This window comes from Pseudophryne corroboree, chromosome 4 (genome assembly GCF_028390025.1).
Source record: "Pseudophryne corroboree isolate aPseCor3 chromosome 4, aPseCor3.hap2, whole genome shotgun sequence".
Classification (NCBI taxonomy): domain Eukaryota; kingdom Metazoa; phylum Chordata; class Amphibia; order Anura; family Myobatrachidae; genus Pseudophryne; species Pseudophryne corroboree.
In genome coordinates this window covers 370,501,894-370,523,259 of record NC_086447.1, presented here as the reverse complement: position 1 = coordinate 370,523,259, position 21,366 = coordinate 370,501,894, and the positions used below count along the sequence as shown (strand labels likewise).

Genomic DNA, 21,366 nt, shown 5'->3' with positions numbered 1-21,366 from the left:
TCGAGTGCTGCCTTGATGGTTTAAGTAAGCCACTGTGGTGGCGTTGTCCAACTGTACTTGAACAGGACGGTTCTGAATTAAATGCTGGGCCAGGGTCAACGCATTGAAGACTGCCTGCAATTCCAGAATGTTGATCGAGAGGAAAGATACCTCCTTGGTCCACCGACCCTGAAGGGAGTGTTGCTCCATCACCACTCCCCAACCTCTGAGACTGGCATCTGTCGTCAACAGGACCCAGTCGGATATCCAGAAGGGACGGCCCCTGCACAATCGTTGGTCCTGGAGCCACCAGTGCAGCGACAGGCGGACCTCTGGAGTCAATGAGATCATGTGAGACCTGATCCGGTGAGGTAGGCCGTCCCACTTGGCTAGAATCAGCCTCTGGAGGGGGCGAGAATGGAATTGAGCATACTCCACCATGTCGAATGCTGATACCATGAGGCCCAGCACCTGCATCGCCGAATGTATCGACACTTGCGGACGAGAAAGGAAGCAACGAATCCTGTCCTGAAGCTTCAGGACTTTCTCCTGAGACAAGAACAACCGCTGGTTGTGAGTGTCCAATAGCGCTCCAAGGTGCACCATGCTCTGAGCAGGGACCAGGGAGGATTTCTACCAGTTGATGAGCCACCCGTGGGCTTGTAGAAACCGGACAGTCATATCCAGATGACGTAGGAGAAGTTCTGGGGAATTTGCCAGGATACAGCAATATCCTGACCCCTTGACGGCGGAGTACCACAGTCAACACCGCCATAACTTTGGTGAAGACTCGCGGAGCCGTTGTTAAACCAAAAGGTAATGCCCAAAACTGGTAATGGAGGTTGCAATAGCGAACCTCAGGTATTGTTGATGTGACACTGCTATAGGAATATGCAGGTAAGCATCCTGTATGTCCAGGGAGACCATGTAGTCCCCAGGTTCCAAGGCTAGAACTATAGAGCGAAGGGTTTCCATACGGAACTTGGAAACTTTCACAAACCTGTTCAATGCCTTGAGGTTGAGAATGGGCCGGAAGGACCCATTCGGTTTCGGGACCAGAAACAGCGGAGAATAGTACCCCAGGCCCCTCTGAGCAAAAGGCACCTGTACTACGACTCCTGTATCCAGGAGGGTCTGTACCACCGAATGTAGAGTGTTTGCCTTTGTCTGGTGCAACGGGACGTCTGTCTGGCAAAATCGATGAGGGGGTCTGTTTTTGAAGGCCATGGCTTAACCTCGAGTGACGACTTCCCGTACCCAGGCATCTGAAGTGGTCTTCAACCATTCCTGGGTACACCCTAGAAGCAGGCCCCCCACCCTGGGATCCCCCAGGGGGAGGCCCGCCCCTTCATGCGGCAGGCATATCGGTCTTGGAAGCTGGCTGACGGGCAGCCCAGGCTCTTTTGGGCTTTGGCTTACCAGGTTTGGAAGTGCGGGCCTGCTTGTTGTACGCCTGACCTTTTGCTTTACGTGAAGGACGAAAGGGGTGAAAGGACGTACCTTTAGCCTTCGACACAGAAGGAGCGGTACTTGGCAGTCAGCCACTATCTTATTTAAGTCCTCCCCAAAAAGAAAATCTCCCTTGAAAGGGAGTACCTCCAGGGTTTTTCTAGAATCCAGATCCATAGACCAGGATCTCAGCCACAATATCCGGCGAGCCAGGACTGATGTAGTAGAGGCCTTGGCCGCTAGGATACCGACATCAGAAGCCGCCTCTTTAATATAGTGAGAAGCTGTGACAATATATGACCAGCATTGTCTAGCATGGTCAGAAGAGATTTCAGCTTCTAACTCTAGGGCCCATGCTTCAATAGCCTCTGCAGCCCATGTTGCTGCAATAGTGGGCCTTTGTGCAGCACCCGTGAGGGTGTAAATCGCTTTTAGACAACCCTCCACACGTTTATCCGTAGGCTCTTTTAGAGACGTGACGGTAGTGACAGGTAGAGCTGAGGAAACCACCATCCTAGCCACATGTGAGTCTACTGGAGGAGGAGTTTCCCAATTCTTAGACAGGTCTGGCGCGAGGGGATAGCGAGCCAGCATCTTCTTTTGAGGCGCAAACTTCTTTCCCAGGTTTCCCCAGGGTTCCTGACGTATATCCACTAGGTGGTCAGAGTGAGGTAAAATAAGAATTTACTTACCGATAATTCTATTTCTCGTAGTCCGTAGTGGATGCTGGGATTCCGTCAGGACCATGGGGAATAGCGGCTCCGCAGGAGACAGGGCACAAAAGTAAAAGCTTTAGGATCAGGTGGTGTGCACTGGCTCCTCCCCCTATGACCCTCCTCCAAGCCTCAGTTAGGATACTGTGCCCGGACGAGCGTACACAATAAGGAAGGATTTTGAATCCCGGGTAAGACTCATACCAGCCACACCAATCACACTGTACAACCTGTGATCTGAACCCAGTTAACAGCATGATAACAGCGGAGCCTCTGAAAAGATGGCTCACAACAATAATAACCCGATTTTTGTAACAATAACTATGTACAAGTATTGCAGACAATCCGCACTTGGGATGGGCGCCCAGCATCCACTACGGACTACGAGAAATAGAATTATCGGTAAGTAAATTCTTATTTTCTCTGACGTCCTAGTGGATGCTGGGACTCCGTCAGGACCATGGGGATTATACCAAAGCTCCCAAACGGGCGGGAGAGTGCGGATGACTCTGCAGCACCGAATGAGAGAACTCCAGGTCCTCCTCAGCCAGGGTATCAAATTTGTAGAATTTTGCAAACGTGTTTGCTCCTGACCAAGTAGCAGCTCGGCAAAGTTGTAAAGCCGAGACCCCTCGGGCAGCCGCCCAAGATGAGCCCACCTTCCTTGTGAAATGGGCATTTACATATTTTGGCTCTGGCAGGCCTGCCACAGAATGTGCAAGCTGAATTGTACTACACATCCAACTAGCAATCGTCTGCTTAGAAGCAAGAGCACACAGTTTGTTGGGTGCATACAGGATAACAGCAAGTCAGTTTTCCTGACTCCAGCCGTCCTGGAAACCTATATTTTCAGGGCCCTGACAACATCTAGCAACTTGGAGTCCTCCAAGTCCCTAATAGCCGCAGGTACCACAATAAACTGGTTCTGGTGAAACGCTGACACCACCTTAGGGAGAAACTGGGGACGAGTCCGCAGCTCTGCCCTGTCCGAATGGACAATCAGATATGGGCTTTTGTGAGATAAAGCCACCAATTCTGACACTCGCCTGGCCGAGGCCAGGGCCAACCGCATGGTCACTTTTCATGTGAGATATTTCAAATCCACAGATTTGAGCGGTTTAAAATGTGATTTGAGGAATCCCAGAACTACGTTGAGATCCCACAGTGCCACTGGAGGCACAAAGGGGGGTTGTATATGCAGTACTCCCTTGACAAACTTCTGGACTTCAGGAAGTGAAGCCAATTCTTTCTGGAAGAAAATTGACAGGGCCGAAATTTGAACCTTAATGGACCCCAATTTGAGGCCCATAGACACTCCTGTTTGCAGGAAATGCAGGAATCGACCGAGTTGAAATTTCTTCGTGGGGCCTTCCTGGCCTCACACCACGCAACATATTTTCGCCACATGTGGTGATAATGTTGTGCGGTCACCTCCTTCCTGGCTTTGACCAGGGTAGGAATGACCTCTTCCGGAATGCCTTTTTCCCTTAGGATCCGGCGTTCCACCGCCATGCCGTCAAACGCAGCCGCGGTAAGTCTTGGAACAGACATGGTACTTGCTGAAGCAAGTCCCTTCTTAGCGGCAGAGGCCATGAGTCCTCTGTGAGCATTTCTTGAAGTTCCGGGTACCAAGTCCTTCTTGGGCAATCCGGAGCCACGAGTATAGTTCTTACTCCTCTACGTCTTATAATTCTCAGTACCTTGGGTATGAGAAGCAGAGGAGGGAACACATACACCGACTGGTACACCCACTGTGTTACCAGAACGTCCACAGCTATTGCCTGAGGGTCTCTTGACCTGGCGCAATACCTGTCCAGTTTTTTGTTCAGGCGGGACGCCATCATGTCCACCTTTGGTTTTTCCCAACGGTTCACAATCATGTGGAAGACTTCCAGATGAAGTCCCCACTCTCCCGGGTGGAGGTCGTGCCTGCTGAGGAAGTCTGCTTCCCAGTTGTCCACTCCCGGAATGAACACTGCTGACAGTGCTATCCCATGATTTTCTGCCCAGCGAAGAATCTTTGCAGTTTCTGCCATTTCCCTCCTGCTTCTTGTGCCGCCCTGTCTGTTTACGTGGGCGACTGCCGTGATGTTGTCCCACTGGATCAATACCGGCTGACCTTGAAGCAGAGGTCTTGCTAAGCTTAGAGCATTGTTTTATGTGGAGATAAGTCTCCAGACTTGATCACACTCCCTGGAAATTTTTTTTTTTCCTTGTGTGACTGCTCCCCAGCCTCTCCGGCTGGCATCCGTGGTCACCAGGACCCAGTCCTGAATGCCGAATCTGCGGCCCTTTAGTAGATGAGCACTCTGCAGCCACCGCAGAAGAAACACCCTTGTCCTTGGAGACAGGGTTATACGCTGATGCATCTGAAGATGCGATCCGGACCATTTTTCCAGCAGATCCCACTGAAAAGTTCTTGCGTGAAATCTGCCGAATGGAATCGCTTCGTAAGAAGCCAACATTTTTCCCAGGACCCTTGTGCAATGCTGCACTGACACTCTTCCTGGTTTTAGGAGGTTCCTGACTAGCTCGGATAACTCCCTTGCTTTCTTCTCCGGGAGAAACACCCTTTTCTGGACTGTGTCCAGAATCATCCCTAGGAACAGCAAATTGTCGTCGGAAACAGCTGCGGTTTTGGAATATTTAGAATCCACCCATGCTGTCGTAGAACTACTTGAGATAGTGCTACTCCGACCTCCAACTGTTCTCTGGACCTTGCCCTTATCAGGATATCGTCCATTTTCTTTGAAGAAGAATCATCATTTCGGCCATTACCTTGGTAAAGACCCGGGGTGCCGTGGACAATCCAACCGGCATCGTCTGAAACTGATAGTGACAGTTCTGTACCACGAACCTGAGGTACCCTTGGTGAGAAGGGCAAATTGGGACATGGAGGAAGCATCCCTGATGTCCCGGGACACCATATAGTCCCCTTCTTCCTGGTTCGCTATCACTGCTCTGAGTGACTCCATCTTGATTTGAACCTTTGTATGTAAATGTTCAAATATTTCAGATTTAGAATAGGTCTCACCGAGCCGTCTGGCTTCAGTACCACAATATAGTGTGGAATAATACCCCTTTCCTTGTTGTAGGAGGAGTACTTTGATTATCACCTGCTGGGAATACAGCTTGTGAATTGTTTCCAATACTGCCTCCCTGTCGGAGGGAGACGTTGGTAAAGCAGACTTCAGGAACCTGCGAGGGGGAGACGTCTCGAATTTCCAATCTGTACCCCTGGGATACTACTTGTAGGATCCAGGGGTCCTGTACGGCCCCAGCGTCATGCTGAGGACTTGGCAGAAGCGGAGGAGGGCTTCTGTTCTTGGGAATGGGCTGCCTGCTGCAGTCTTCTTCCCTTTCCTCTATCCCTGGGCAGATATGACTGGCCTTTTGCCCGCTTGCCCTTATGGGGACGAAAGGACTGAGGCTGAAAAGACGGTGTCTTTTTCTGCTTAGATGTGACTTAGGGTAAAAAAGGTGGATTTTCCAGCTGTTGCCGTGGCCACCAGGTCCGATGGACCGACCCCAAATAACTCCTCCCCTTTATACGGCAATACTTCCATGTGCCGTTTGGAATCTGCATCACCTGACCACTGTCGTGTCCATAAACATCTTCTGGCAGATATGGACATCGCACTTACTCTTGATGCCAGAGTGCAAATATCTCTCTGTGCTCTATAGTCAATAAAATACTGTCCCTGTCAAGGGTATCAATATTTTCAGTCAGGGAATCCGACCAAGCCACCCCAGCGCTGCACATCCAGGCTGAGGCGATAGCTGGTCGCAGTATAACACCAGTATGTGTGTATATACTTTTTAGGATATTTTCCAGCCTCCTATCAGCTGGCTCCTTGAGGGCGGCCGTATCTGGAGACGGTAACGCCACTTGTTTTGATAAGCGTGTGAGCGCCTTATCCACCCTAAGGGGTGTTTCCCAACGCGCCCTAACTTCTGGCGGGAAAGGGTATACCGCCAATAATTTTCTATCGGGGGAAACCCACGCATCATCACACACTTCATTTAATTTATCTGATTCAGGAAAAACTACATGTAGTTTTTTCACACCCACATAATACCCTTTTTTGTGGTACTTGTAGTATCAGAAATATGTAACACCTCCTTTATTGCCCTTAACATGTAACGTGTGGCCCTAAAGGAAAATACGTTTGTTTCTTCACCGTCGACACTGGAGTCAGTGTCCGTGTCTGTGTCTATGTCGACCGACTGAGGTAAATGGGCGTTTTAAAGCCCCTGACGGTGTTTGAGACGCCTGGACAGGTACTAATTTGTTTGCCTGCCGTCTCATGTCGTCAACCGACCTTGAAGCGCGTTGACATAATCACGTAATTCCTTAAATAAGCCATCCATTCCGGTGTCGACTTCCTAGAGAGTGACATCACCATTACAGGCAATTGCTCCGCCTCCTCACCAACATCGTCCTCATACATGTCGACACACACGTACCGACACACAGCACACACACAGGGAATGCTCTGATAGAGGACAGGACCCCACTAGCCCTTTGGGGAGACAGAGGGAGAGTTTGCCAGCACACACCAAAACGCTATAATTATACAGGGACAACCTTTATATAAGTGTTTTCCCTTATAGCATCTTAATATATAATCATATCGCCAAATAAGTGCCCCCCCTCTCTGTTTTAACCCTGTTTCTGTAGTGCAGTGCAGGGGAGAGCCTGGGAGCCTTCCCACCAGCAGTTCTGTGAGGGAAAATGGCGCTGTGTGCTGAGGAGATAGGCCCCGCCCCCTATTCCGGCGGGCTCTTCTCCCGGTTTTTCTGAGACCTGGCAGGGGTGAAATACATCCATATAGCCTCAGGGACTATATGTGATGTATTCTTTTTAGCCAGAAAAGGTATTAACATTGCTGCCCAGGGCGCCCCCCCCAGCGCCCTGCACCCTCAGTGACCGTTGGTGTGAAGTGTGCTGAGAGCAATGGCGCACAGCTGCAGTGCTGTGCGCTACCTCATGAAGACTGAAAAGCCTTCAGCCGCCGGTTTCTGGACCTCTTCTTACTTCGGCATCTGCAAGGGGGTCGGCGGCGCGGCTCCGGTGACCCATCCAGGCTGTACCTGTGATCGTCCCTCTGGAGCTAGTGTCCAGTAGCCTAAGAAGCAAATCCATCCTGCACGCAGGTGAGTTCACTTCTTCTCCCCTAAGTCCCTCGTTGCAGTGAGCCTGTTGCCAGCAGGACTCACTGAAAATAAAAAACCTAACAAAACTTTTACTCTAAGCAGCTCTTTAGGAGAGCCACCTAGATTGCACCCTTCTCGGCCGGGCACAAAAACCTAACTGAGGCTTGGAGGAGGGTCATAGGGGGAGGAGCCAGTGCACACCACCTGATCCTAAAGCTTTTACTTTTGTGCCCTGTCTCCTGCGGAGCCGCTATTCCCCATGGTCCTGACGGAGTCCCAGCATCCACTAGGACGTCAGAGAAAACTTGTTTAACCACCTTCTGACGCTTGAACTTATCTGGTTTCTTAGGAGGGGCGGATGGCTCGGGATCATCCGTAATCTGTAAAATCAACTTAATAGCCTCCAAAAGATCAGGGACATCCACATGTGAACTACCCTCCCCATCAGCAGTATCCGTGTCAGAATCTGTGGGGTCAGTGTAAGCGCCATCTTCATCAGACGAGGTGTCGGTGACAGCAGTGGATTGTGAGGAGTAAGAGCTCGCTTAGAGGACCCCTTGGTCTTAGGCAAGTGAGGGTCAGACTTTTTAGTAGTCAAGGACTGGTTCAACTTCTTGAAATGAGCAGACAAATTATCCGCACACGACGGGTTAGCTGCAGGGACCATATACGGTAGCACCGGCATAGGAGGTCCCACAGGGGGTGTTAGTTTACTAACTAGCGTATGTAGAAGCGTGGAGAAAGTAGCCCACGGTGGGTCATTATGCACCCCCGTTGCCACAGTCCCACTGGGGGGCAAGGAGCCCCCAGAACCAGAGCCCACAGCTGCTATGGTCTCCTCATAGGGATCTGTGGCTTCAGCAACACCAGCAGTGTGTTCAGCCCCAGAACCGTTACCTTCAGAAGCAGACATGATATAACTTGCCGTATCAGGTAACACAGTACAATTGTCAGCAGCACAATACCTCTTGCCCAAAACCATGCGCAGTGTAGTCAGCACAAGCAGAGATACAGGAGAGAGATGGTGACTAAAATCACAGAGAAAAATACGTATTAAAGTATATTTTGTGAAAATCCTATATAATTATAAAACCTGATGCACCAAGCCCCCTCAGGTTATAGAATATAGGGATAGCAAGGTGAGTGAGAGACACAAAATGGAAACCACTCAGCAAGCTAATGCACACACATATAGTCACAGCTATACAATTCAGAGGTTATTACTAACAATAATACTGCACTGGACCAGCTTATATATATATATATATATATATATATATATATATATATATATATATAGTCAATAGATATAACACTGCACAGTAAGAACTGGATGTTTATCACAGGGTACTTGTACCAGAGAACCCTGACTAAATGCACTCTTTCTTAACTAACACTGTCTAATTGACATGTAGAATACTTAAGTGTCATGTAAAGTCACAGCGCTGTCAACCAGGCGGCTTTACAAAGGAGGATTTGCCAAAGTAGTCCCAGGAACAGTGTAGCTGAGAGGAATGGTGCCCAAACACTGACAGGGAGTGAGGAAGAAACAGATATGCAGCTCCAGGGCGGGAACATTTGCTGGAAATGGCGCCCTGTGGCTGGGGGAGGGGCTCCAGGTCTAAGACTTATCCCCTCTGCTGGCAAAACCACCAGGTACTGCGGGCTACACACAAAAAAAGGTTTTAAGAGAAAACCTGACCTGCACCCATGCCCTGGTGATCTAGTGGGATCGCCTGTACTGCCACAGTGTCCACCGCCAGCGCACGGACTACCTCCCACGGACCGCGCCGGATCGCGATAAAGCACGGGTCCCGCGAGCGGGACCCACTCACCACCACCCAAAGCGCGGCCATGCGATCCTGGAGAGCTCCATTGTGTGTGCCTGACTCAGAAGAAAACCGGAGCCTCCTGCTGTAGTTACCCGGCAACCAGGGCTCGGGAGTGTACAGCGCCGCTGGGGAGAGATGGAGCTGCAGCAGTGAATGTCACTAGACATGAACACACTGCTACAGCCCTTGAAGTCTTCACTTTTCTTCTCAAAAAAAGCTCTTCTTAGGCTCTGTTATGTGCCTGCTATCTGCGGCACCAACTACAACACTGAGCTCCTGTGCAGGGAGGCGGGGTTATAGAGGAGGAGGCGCTATGCATTCTGGGAACAGTCAAAGCTTTTGAGCCTGTTGGTGCCTCGGATCAAGATCCTACTCTACACCCCTATGTCTTTCTTTGTGAAACCCAGTGTACCCCGCAGCAGAAAAGGGGTGTTCTTTCATGCAGCCAAAGCACAGCAAGGGAGCGTTGCAGCAAAATGAATTCCAAGAAGCTTGGAGGGGGATGACCTGGGGCAAGTTGCGAGCTGATGGTGGTTGTTCTCCGGGTTTGATTCACTGAACGCGTCTGAGACACAACCAATTATGCTAATATTGTATGACTGCGGTACATGCAATCTAATAGTAGGATTACAGTGTACTAAACACTGGTTTTCATAAAAAAAAAATAATCATGATTCCTACTCCATTTGGGAAGAGGAAGACTGCTGATGTTCATTACTGGTTTTATTGGTCTTGTTCCATTTTATTTCAACAGGCTCCATGTGACTTGGGTTACTTATTATTTACACCAGGGGTATTCAAAATACGTTCTGCCAAAATGTTGTGGAACTACACATTGCAGCGTGTTCTGTCATAGTTTTATCATGCCTTAACAGGAAAATTGTGTCACGGCATGCTGGGATATGTAATTCCACAACAGCTGGAGGGCCACATGTTGAATATCCCTGATCTACATTTTCCGTCCACTTACTATAACTGCGTTGTGTGCTTTTGCAAATCTTTTTACACAGCAAAGACGCAATAAGTAATGCTGGGTACACACTAGGACGACGGATCGACCGTATGCCTGATCTACCGACCACCGATCTACCTGATGATTGGTAAGTACACACTTACCAATCGTTCGCACAATGTGTTGCGCCTGATGTCACAAATGGACGGACATTTACATGTGCCCGCCCAGTTGCAAAGTGAGTCACCGGCGGCCTCTGCAGCAAGTGTACGGGCAGTCGGCAGCCCGTATATTTGCTGATATATCGGCCGTGCTGCAGTGCCGACACAATTTGTGTGTGAACGAAGTAGTTGACAGACATATCGTTGGGACACACCTGCTGACGCGCCCACGATATATCGGCCGTTCAATTGATATATCGGCAAGTGTGTACTCCAACTTAACTGTGCACATGGAGAAAGCATGTTGCAATGCAAGGGGAGCATTTACATTTATTTATTTATTTTTGCATGCAGGAGAAATACTGGCTGCTTTTGCAAGTAGCCCACAAATGCTGCACACCTTTATTATTACACTGTAACTTAAATTGGCAATACACCTTATGATTATCAGTCCAACCAATCAACTCGCTGACCTGAACGAAAGTCTGGTAATTTGTGGGATCACATGACAATCAACCATTTGCTCCCAAACACCAGAAAATGGACAAGAACTGTAGTTCAGACAAATTGGTTACATCAGATTTAATCCCACACATTATCAGATCTTCATTTTAACTAGCCAATTGCTTGGTTGGTGGGTTGGATAGATAACCTTAAGGTTTATGGCCAGCAGTAGATCTGAGCTTGGACACACTCCTCCCAAATCTAAATCTCTCTGCACACTGTAAAATCTGCCCCACCTACAATGCAACGTTGTTCTGCCAAGGTGCAGTTACTGCCTTTTTTTGCTTTGCTCCCAACTCGGACATTGCACCCACCTCTAATTAAACAGACAGTTGGCTTAACAAGCAGATGAAATGCAAAAAACAAAGAAGATGGATTGGAACATACTGCCACAAAGATCTCCAAAAATGTAGTAACATTGCTCCGAGAAAGTTATTTTGTTGACTGTGTGACGGATGTATCCGGCTTTTAGGAGGTTACTGGCGTATTTCCTTGCTTCTCTGCGATCTGTAAATCCTTCTACGTGGTTATACAACCAGTCTACCACATCAGAACCTGAAAACAAAACAATTTCCATTATAAATTAAAGTTAAAATAGTAAAATAAAAATGAATGAAAACAAAAATACTGACTACCTGTATAATCACTTAAGTGATTATAGGAAACATTACTAAGAACATCAAATTCTGAATACATAGCTTTATCACATAATGCAATTCCCAAACCCTGGCAAATCTTGCACACATCTGTATCCCCCATCAGTGGACCTCCATCTCCAAACTACATGACAGCTTACAGTTTAGAACACGGTGGTTTGGTCCTTGCCCTAGTGATCACCACACGGCACCTCTGAATTACCAAAAGACATTCTTGTTATGGCATAAGGAAAAGCACTAGCGGGAGGCAGGGTCAGTGAGGTACAAGGGAGGCTTAAATCAGCTAGCTAAGCACAGCTAATACACAATCGCCATGTAACAGTAGCGGATTGGCCAGTTTTTATTTTATCCGGTTTACAGATTTTGTACTGAAGATCTAAAACTCAAAAATATCAGACAAGTACCACTGTGCTTAGGGTGAGCTGTATGCACAGTACAGAGAATTGGAAAGAAACAGAAATTTAAGGCCTCATGTACTGTACAAGCACAAACATAATTTGGTACAATTAACTCCAAAAATTATTTATTGTTCTGTTTTGTTCACCAAGTTAACCTGCTTTTCCAACCAAACCTGCCCAGGCCTCCCTTAAGGGGGGCACACACAGAGCGATGTTCACTTAATTTGTAAACAATCTGACCATAAATTAAGAACACATCACTCCTTGTATAGGGGTGCGGCGACAGCGATGTGCAGCCCCTCGCGTCGGTATCGCTGGCTCTAGATTTGGCATGCATGCATGCCAAATCTAGTAAATCGCTAATTTCACCGCTGGGTGAAATGAGTGTTCCCCCTCGATCAGCACACATTGCGCTGTGCTGAGCGGGGGTATAGATGTGTGCTGAGCGGTCTGTGATAGATCGCTCAGCACACATCTCCGGGAGAAATCTCCCATGTGTACCCCCTTTACTATGCAACTAGCATTAACAAGCCAGAACAGCCTTCAACTGCAAGCGTTATCCCTTATCAGCTAAAATGGACTATACAATTATCTTCTACATTTCTGTGTTGGCTAATTGCTTAAATAGTTAAAGAAATCACATTTTTTGATCCATTTAGCCGGTGCTTTAGCCAATATTTCCTTACTTACCGATAAAAGCATTGGGAATGGTAATCTTAAGCCACATCCTATCCCGTACTTCCAGGCCTGATTCTGGGGAACTCATTGCTTTTACAATTGTTACCATGTCACTGTGTATGGACAGGTGAAAGTCATCGAAGCCTGTGAGGAGACAAAATAAAGCCCATGTCTTGGAGGAAATGATCAAATGGTACATCAATGTGGGTAGAGAATGTGACAAGAACTAAAACAGAGCAAAGGAACTTAGAGGCACCAAGATGCTTTAGTCCAGGGGAACCCATAATGCAGAGTTCCGATTAGAGTCCTGAGATACTCTGGTATCCGTTTGGATGGTCGACCATGTTATGGTCGACAGTCATTAGGTCGACCACTATTGGTCGACATGGACACATGGTTGACACATGAAAAGGTCGACATGAGTTTTTCACAGCGGTAGCGGAGCGAGGCACCTTGCCCGGAGCATGGCGAGCAAAGCGAGCCATGCGAGGGGACGCGGTGCACTAATTGGGGTTCCCCATCACTTTACGCAGAAAACAACACCCAAAAAAGTAACACCTCGTGTCGACCATGCCAATGTCGACCAATAGTGGTCGACCTAATGACTGTCGACCATAACCGGAACCAGATACTCTATGGGCACTGCCCACATGTTCATAGTGTCCCAGCACTCATGTAGGCAGGTTCTTAAACTACCTAGATGCAACACAGTGTGTAAGTATCACCCATGATTACCCAGACATGGTGTGAAAATACTATACAGAGATAAATGAAGTATACAATTATTTGATTCTATAACACAGATATCATCTTCTAAGCAGTTAGCTACATATAGGAGCATAGGTTACATGTTACTGTAGGAGATCTTGCATGATCCCATGTGTTCTATAATTAACTTGTAAGCGTTTATATACAATCTCCTGTGGTAGACAAATGATAGAGACTTACCATAACAATATTTTATGATACTGTAGTAATAGTAAAATGGACCCATAAATGCCAGGTCATTTTAGTCTACCTGTTGGCTTTACTTATTGTCCTCTTCTCCTGCAAGATGACTGTCATGGCAGTAATCCACAATCATTAAAAGAAATAAATTTCACTTGTCATAGTCACAAATGTCTTCCTGAAGACCTTGTAAATAAGGCATTGTGCAATCATACACTACTTACGTTCAGTTTCAGGAATAGAGCTGGTAATGGAGGAGCTGGTTGAAGTGATTGTACTCATGGATGGACTCATGCCATAAACTGGATAAGTACCAGTCATTGCTGCAGTGTGAGAAACCCAAGCTGCTGGGTCAATCGGTCGGATTGGTTCACCTGATGAGAAGCAAAGACAGCAAGTCAGACTTGAGAGAATAAGAATGAACTGCAAGGAGGGAAAGAGACGGGTGCAAGTACTGCAGAGTATTGAGGGGAAAGCACAGGCGCAACAGAGTATTGAGGGGAGAGCACAAGTGCCACAGAGTATTGAGGGGTGAGCGCAAGTGTCGCAGAGTATGACGGGAGAACAAAAGTACCGTAGGGTATGAAAGGAGAGCAAAAGTGCAGCAGAGTACCGAGGGTAAAGTGCAAGTGCCGCACAGTATGAGGGGAGAGCAAAAGTGCCGCACAGTATGAGGGGAGAGCAAAAGTGCCGCAGAGTATGAGGGGAGAGAAAAAGTGCCGCAGAGTATGAGGGGAGAGCAAAAGTGCCGCAGAGTATGAGGGGAGAGCAAAAGTGCCGCAGAGTATGAGGGGAGAGCAAAAGTGCCGCAGAGTATGAGGGGAGAGCAAAAGTGCCGCAGAGTATGAGGGGAGAGCAAAAGTGCCGCAGAGTATGAGGGGAGAGCAAAACTGCCGCAGAGTATGAGGGGAGAGCAAAACTGCCGCAGAGTATGAGGGGAGAGCAAAAGTGCCGCAGAGTATGACCCTCATTATAAAAAAAAAAAAAAAAAAGGTCAGGAGCTTTTCATTGTAAAAATAAGGGGTGCAAAGTGTAGAAGGTAACGGATAGTGGGAAATAATTCACACAAGGTAGCAGAATAACAATTGCAGCATTTTTTAGATATTCTAATCTTCAATATATATGCAGTGCACCACATTGATAAGATATCTGGCCAAATATTAAAAACTTAAAAAAATGTAATGACTATGCATTTTCTTCTTTTATAGATAAAGATTCTGCCAAATCAGCAACCCAAATTCTAATCTAAGAATATAACTTTACATATAATAAATATTTACATCATAATAGCAATAATAACGTGTGGAAGAAAATGGTGATTTGAAATAATTTGGTCCATGCACAAATGCTTAGTGACAGCATCTGAACTTACTTCTGGGTAATGTAAAACAGCCCCGAGGAGAAGGGTCCCAGCATTTTGCAACAGTGAGTGTGATAGGCCTGTTACAGAAAAAATAAGATTTTACTTACCGGTAAATCTATTTCTCGTAGTCCGTAGTGGATGCTGGGGACTCCGTAAGGACCATGGGGAATAGACGGGCTCCGCAGGAGACAGGGCACTTTAAGAAAGAATTTGGATACTGGTGTGCTCTGGCTCCTCCCTCTATGTCCCTCCTCCAGACCTCAGTTAGAGAAACTGTACCCGGAAAAGCTGACAGTACAAGGAAAGGATTTTGGAATCCAGGGCAAGACTCATACCAGTCACACCAATCACACCGTATAACTTGTGATAAACTTACCCAGTTAACAGTATGAACAACAACGGAGCATCAGATCAACCCTGATGCAACCAAACATAACCCTTATTTAAGCAATAACTATATACAAGTATTGCAGAAGAAGTCCGCACTAGGGACGGGCGCCCAGCATCCACTACGGACTACGAGAAATAGATTTACCGGAAAGTAAAATCTTATTTTCTCTAACGTCCTAGTGGATGCTGGGGACTCCGTAAGGACCATGGAGATTATACCAAAGCTCCCAAACGGGCGGGAGAGTGCGGATGACTCTGCAGCACCGAATGAGAGAACTCCAGGTCCTCCTCAGCCAGGGTATCAAACTTGTAGAACTTTGCAAAGGTGTTTGAACCTGACCAAGTAGCCGCTCGGCAAAGCTGTAATGCCGAGACCCCTCGGGCAGCCGCCCAAGAAGAGCCCACCTTCCTTGTGGAGTGGGCTTTTACTGATTTTGGAAACGGTAATCCAGCCGTAGAATGAGCCTGCTGAATCGTGTTACAGATCCAGCGAGCAATAGTTCGCTTTGAAGCAGGAGCACCCAGCTTGTTGGGTGCATACAGGATAAACAACTACTCAGTCTTCCTGACTCTAGCCGTTCTGGCTACATAAACCTTCAAAGCCCTGACCACATCTAGTAACTCGGAATCCTCCAAGTCACGAGTAGCCACAGGCACCACAATAGGTTGGTTCATATGAAAAGATGACACCACTTTTGGCAGAAATTGTGGATGGGTCCGCAATTCTGCCCTGTCCATATGGAAAACCAGATAGGGGCTTTTATGTGACAAAGCCGCTAAATCTGACACACGCCTAGCTGAAGCCAAGGCTAATAGCATGACCACCTTCCAGGTGAGAAATTTTAATTCCACGGTTTTGAGAGGCTCAAACCAGTGTGATTTCAGGAAACTCAACACCACGTTAAGATCCCAAGGTGCCACTGGAGGCACAAAAGGAGGCTGAATATGCAGCACTCCCTTTACAAACGTCTGGACTTCAGGAAGAGAAGCCAGTTCTTTTTGAAAGAAAATGGATAGGGCCGAAATCTGGACCTTAATGGAACCCAATTTTAGGCCCAAAGTCACTCCCGACTGTAGGAAGTGAAGGAAACGGCCCAGCTGGAATTCCTCCGTAGGGGCCTTCCTGGCCTCACACCAAGCAACATATTTTCGCCATATACGGTGATAATGTTTAGCCGTCACGTCCTTCCTAGCCTTTATCAGCGTAGGAATAACCTCATCCGGAATGCCTTTTTCTGCTAGGATCCGGCATTCAACAACCATGCCGTCAAACGCAGCCGCGGTAAGTCTTGGAACAGACAGGGTCCCTGTTGCAACAGGTCCTGTCTTAGAGGCAGAGGCCATGGGTCCTCTGCGAGCATTTCTTGCAACTCTGGATACCAAGTCCTTCTTGGCCAATCCGGAACAATGAGTATTGTTCTCACTCCTCTTTTTCTTATGATTCTCAGCACCTTGGGTATGAGAGGAAGAGGAGGAAATACATAAACCGACTGGAACACCCACGGTGTCACTAGTGCATCTACAGCTATCGCCTGAGGGTCTCTTGACCTGGCGCAATACCTCTGTAGCTTTTTGTTGAGGCGGGATGCCATCATGTCCACCTGTGGCAGTTCCCACCGACTTGCAATCTGCGCAAAGACTTCTTGATGAAGTCCCCACTCTCCCGGGTGGAGGTCGTGCCTGCTGAGGAAGTCTGCTTCCCAGTTGTCCACTCCCGGAATGAACACTGCTGACAGTGCTCTTACGTGATTCTCCGCCCAGCGAAGAATTCTGGTGGCTTCCGCCATCGCCACCCTGCTCCTTGTGCCGCCTTGGCGGTTTACATGAGCCACTGCGGTGATGTTGTCTGACTGAATCAGCACCGATTGGTCGCGAAGCAGGGTCTCCGCTTGACTTAGGGTGTTGTATATGGCCCTTAGTTCCAGGATATTGATGTGAAGGCAAGTCTCCTGACTTGACCACAGACCTTGGAAATTTCTTCCCTGTGTGACTGCCCCCCACCCTCGGAGGCTTGCATCCGTGGTCACCAGGACCCAGTCCTGAATGCCGAATCTGCGGCCCTCGAGAAGGTGAGCACTCTGCAGCTACCACAGAAGAGACACCCTGGCCCTGGGGGATAGGATGATCAGCCGATGCATCTGTAGATGTGATCCGGACCACTTGTCCAACAGATCCCATTGAAAGGTCCTCGCATGGAACCTGCCGAAGGGAATGGCCTTGTACGATGCCACCATCTTTCCCAGGACTCGCGTGCAGTGATGCACAGACACCTGTTTTGGTTTTAAGAGGTCTCTGACCAGTGTCATGAGTTCCGGCGCCTTCACTGTCGGGAGAAAAACCTTCTTCTGGTCTGTGTCCAGAATCATGCCCAGGAAGGGCAGACGCGTCGTAGGAATCAGCTGCGACTTTGGAATATTTAGAATCCAGCCGTGCTGCTGTAACACTTCCCGAGAGTGTGCTACGCTGATCAGCAACTGCTCTCTGGACCTCGCCTTTATGAGGAGATCGTCCAAGTATGGGATAATTGTGACCCCCTGCTTTCGCAGGAGCACCATCATTTCCACCATTACCTTGGTAAATATTCTTGGTGCCGTGGAGAGACCAAACGGCAACGTCTGGAATTGGTAATGACAATCCTGTACCACAAATCTGAGGTACTCCTGATGAGGTGGATAAATGGGGACATGAAGGTATGCATCCTTTATGTCCAGAGACACCATAAAATCCCCCCCTTCCAGGCTTGTGATGACCGCTCTGAGCGATTCCATCTTGAACTTGAACCTTTTCAGGTATATGTTCAGGGATTTTAAATTCAATATGGGTCTGACCGAACCGTCCGGTTTCGGTACCACAAACATGGTCGAATAATAACCCTTTCCTTGTTGAAGGAGGGGAACCTTGACCACCACCTGCTGAAGATACAATTTGTGAATTACAGCTAACACTATTTCCCTCTCTAAGGCAGGGCCGATTTGAGGTATCGGTGAGGGGGCATCTGCTCGAATTCCAGCTTGTATCCCTGAGACACAATCTCTATTGCCCAGGGATCCACCTGGGAGTGAACCCACTTGTGGCTGAAATTTCGGAGACGCGCCCCCACTGGGCCTAGCTCCGCCTGTGGAGCCCCAGCGTCACGCGGTGGATTTAGTGGAAGCCGGGGAGGACTTCTGTTCCTGGGAACTAGCTGTGTTGTGCAGCTTCTTTCCTCTACCCTTGCCTCTGGCAAGAAAGGACGCACCTCGGACTTTCTTGCCTCTTTGTGAACGAAAGGACTGCATTTGGTAATACGGTGCTTTCTTAGGTTGTGAGGGAACATATGGCAAAAAATTTGACTTTCCAGCAGTAGCTGTGGAGACCAGGTCCGAGAGACCCTCCCCAAACAATTCCTCACCCTTGTAAGGTAAAACCTCCATGTGCCTTTTTGAGTCGGCATCGCATGTCCATTGCCGAGTCCACAGGACCCTAATGGCAGAAAATAAGATTTTACTTACCGATAAATCTATTTCTCGTAGTCCGTAGTGGATGCTGGGGACTCCGTCAGGACCATGGGGAATAGCGGCTCCGCAGGAGACAGGGCACAAAAGTAAAAGCTTTAGGATCAGGTGGTGTGCACTGGCTCTTCCCCCTATGACCCTCCTCCAAGCCTCAGTTAGGATACTGTGCCCGGACGAGCGTACACAATAAGGAAGGATTTTGAATCCCGGGTAAGACTCATACCAGCCACACCAATCACACCGTACAACCTGTGATCTGAACCCAGTTAACAGCATGATAACAGCGGAGCCTCTGAAAAGATGGCTCACAACAATAATAACCCGATTTTTGTACCAATAACTATGTACAAGTATTGCAGACAATCCGCACTTGGGATGGGCGCCCAGCATCCACTACGGACTACGAGAAATAGATTTATCGGTAAGTAAAATCTTATTTTCTCTAACGTCCTAGTGGATGCTGGGGACTCCGTCAGGACCATAGGGATTATACCAAAGCTCCCAAACGGGCGGGAGAGTGCGGATGACTCTGCAGCACCGAATGAGAGAACTCCAGGTCCTCTTTAGCCAGGGTATCAAATTTGTAGAATTTTACAAACGTGTTCTCCCCCCGACCACGTAGCTGCTCGGCAGAGTTGTAATGCCGAGACCCCTCGGGCAGCCGCCCAGGATGAGCCCACCTTCCTTGTGGAATGGGCATTTACATATTTTGGCTGTGGCAGGCCTGCCACAGAATGTGCAAGCTGAATTGTACTACACATCCAACTAGCAATCGTCTGCTTAGAAGCAAGAGCACCCAGTTTGTTGGGTGCATACAGGATAACAGCAAGTCAGTTTTCCTGACTCCAGCCGTCCTGGAAACCGATATTTTCAGGGCCCTGACAACATCTAGCAACTTGGAGTCCTCCAAGTCCCTAGTAGCCGCAGGTACCACAATAAGCTGGTTCAGGTGAAACGCTGACACCACCTTAGGGAGAAACTGGGGACGAGTCCGCAGCTCTGCCCTGTCCGAATGGACAATCAGATATGGGCTTTTGTGAGACAAAGCCGCCAATTCTGACACTCGCCTGGCCGAGGCCAGGGCCAACATCATGGTCACTTTCCATGTGAGATATTTCAAATCCACAGATTTGAGCGGTTTAAACCAATGTGATTTGAGGAATCCCAGCACTACGTTGAGATCCCACAGTGCCACTGGAGGCACAAAAGGGGGTTGTATATGCAGTACTCCCTTGACAAACTTCTGGACTTCAGGAACTGAAGCCAATTCTTTCTGGAAGAAAATCGACAGGGCCGAAATTTGAACCTTAATGGACCCCAATCTGAGGCCCATAGACACTCCTGTTTGCAGGAAATGCAGGAATCGACCGAGTTGAAATTTCTTCGTGGAGCCTTTCTGGCCTCACACCACGCAACATATTTTCGCCACATGTGGTGATAATGTTGTGCGGTCACGTCCTTCCTGGCTTTGACCAGGGTAGGAATGACCTCTTCCGGAATGCCTTTTTCCCTTAGGATCCGGCGTTCAACCGCCATGCCGTCAAACGCAGCCGCGGTAAGTCTTGGAACAGACATGGTACGTGCTGAAGCAAGTCCCTTCTTAGCGGCAGAGGTCATGAGTCCTCTGTGAGTATCTCTTGAAGTTCCGGGTACCAAGTACTTCTTGGCCAATCCGGAGCCACGAGTATAGTTCTTATTCCTCTACGTCTTATAATTCTCAATACCTTGGGTATGAGAAGCAGAGGAGGAAACACATACACCGACTGGTACGCCCACGGTGTTACCAAAACGTCCACAGCTATTGCCTGAAAGTCTCTTGACCTGGCGCAATACCTGTCCAGTTTTTTGTTCAGGCGGGACGCCATCATGTACACCTTTGGTCTTTCCCAACGGTTCACAATCATGTGGAAAACTTCCCGATGAAGTCCCCACTCTCCCGGGTGGAGGTCGTGCCTGCTGAGGAAGTCTGCTTCCCAGTTGTCCACTCCCGGAATGAACACTGCTGACAGTGCTATCACATGATTTTCCGCCCAGCGAAAAATCCTTGCAGTTTTTGCCATTGCCCTCCTGCTTCTTGTGCCGCCCTGTCTGTTTACGTGGGCGACTGCCGTGATGTTGTCCCACTGGATCAATACCGGCTGACCTTGAAGCAGAGGTCTTGCTAAGCTTAGAGCATTATAAATTGCCCTTAGCTCCAGTATATTTATGTGGAGAAAAATCTCCAGACTTGATCACACTCCCTGGAAATTTTTTCCCTGTGTGACTGCTCCCCAGCCTCTCAGGCTGGCCTCCGTGGTCACCAGCATCCAATCCTGAATGCCGAATCTGTGGCCCTCTAGAAGATGAGCACTCTGTAACCACCACAGGAGAGACACCCTTGTCCTTGGAGATAGGGTTATCCGCTGATGCATCTGAAGATGCGATCCGGACCATTTGTCCAGCAGATCCCACTGAAAAGTTCTTGCGTGGAATCTGCCGAATGGAATCGCTTCGTAATAAGCCACCATTTTTCCCAGGACTCTTGTGCAATGATGCACTGACACTTTTCCTGGTTTTAGGAGGTTCCTGACTAGCTCGGATAACTCCCTGGCTTTCTCCTCCGGGAGAAACACCTTTTTCTGGACTGTGTCCAGAATCATCCCTAGGAACAGCAGACGTGTCGTCGGAAACAACTGCGGTTTTGGAATATTTA

General features: G+C 48.3%; 1 protein-coding gene across 4 annotated transcripts in view; it reads right to left on the bottom strand.

The window, feature by feature from the left end:
* The window catches only part of DVL3 (dishevelled segment polarity protein 3), a 241,293-nt gene that overhangs the window by 6,346 nt on the left and 213,581 nt on the right, over positions 1-21,366 (bottom strand). For all 4 annotated transcript variants that reach the window (XM_063916586.1, XM_063916583.1, XM_063916584.1 and 1 more), the window contains 4 exons: positions 14,800-14,867; positions 13,652-13,801; positions 12,492-12,623; positions 11,135-11,302 (listed from right to left, as the gene is read on the bottom strand). In XM_063916586.1, coding sequence (XP_063772656.1) covers positions 11,135-11,302; positions 12,492-12,623; positions 13,652-13,801; positions 14,800-14,867 — 518 coding nt within the window. The remainder of the gene's footprint in view (positions 1-11,134; positions 11,303-12,491; positions 12,624-13,651; positions 13,802-14,799; positions 14,868-21,366) is intronic.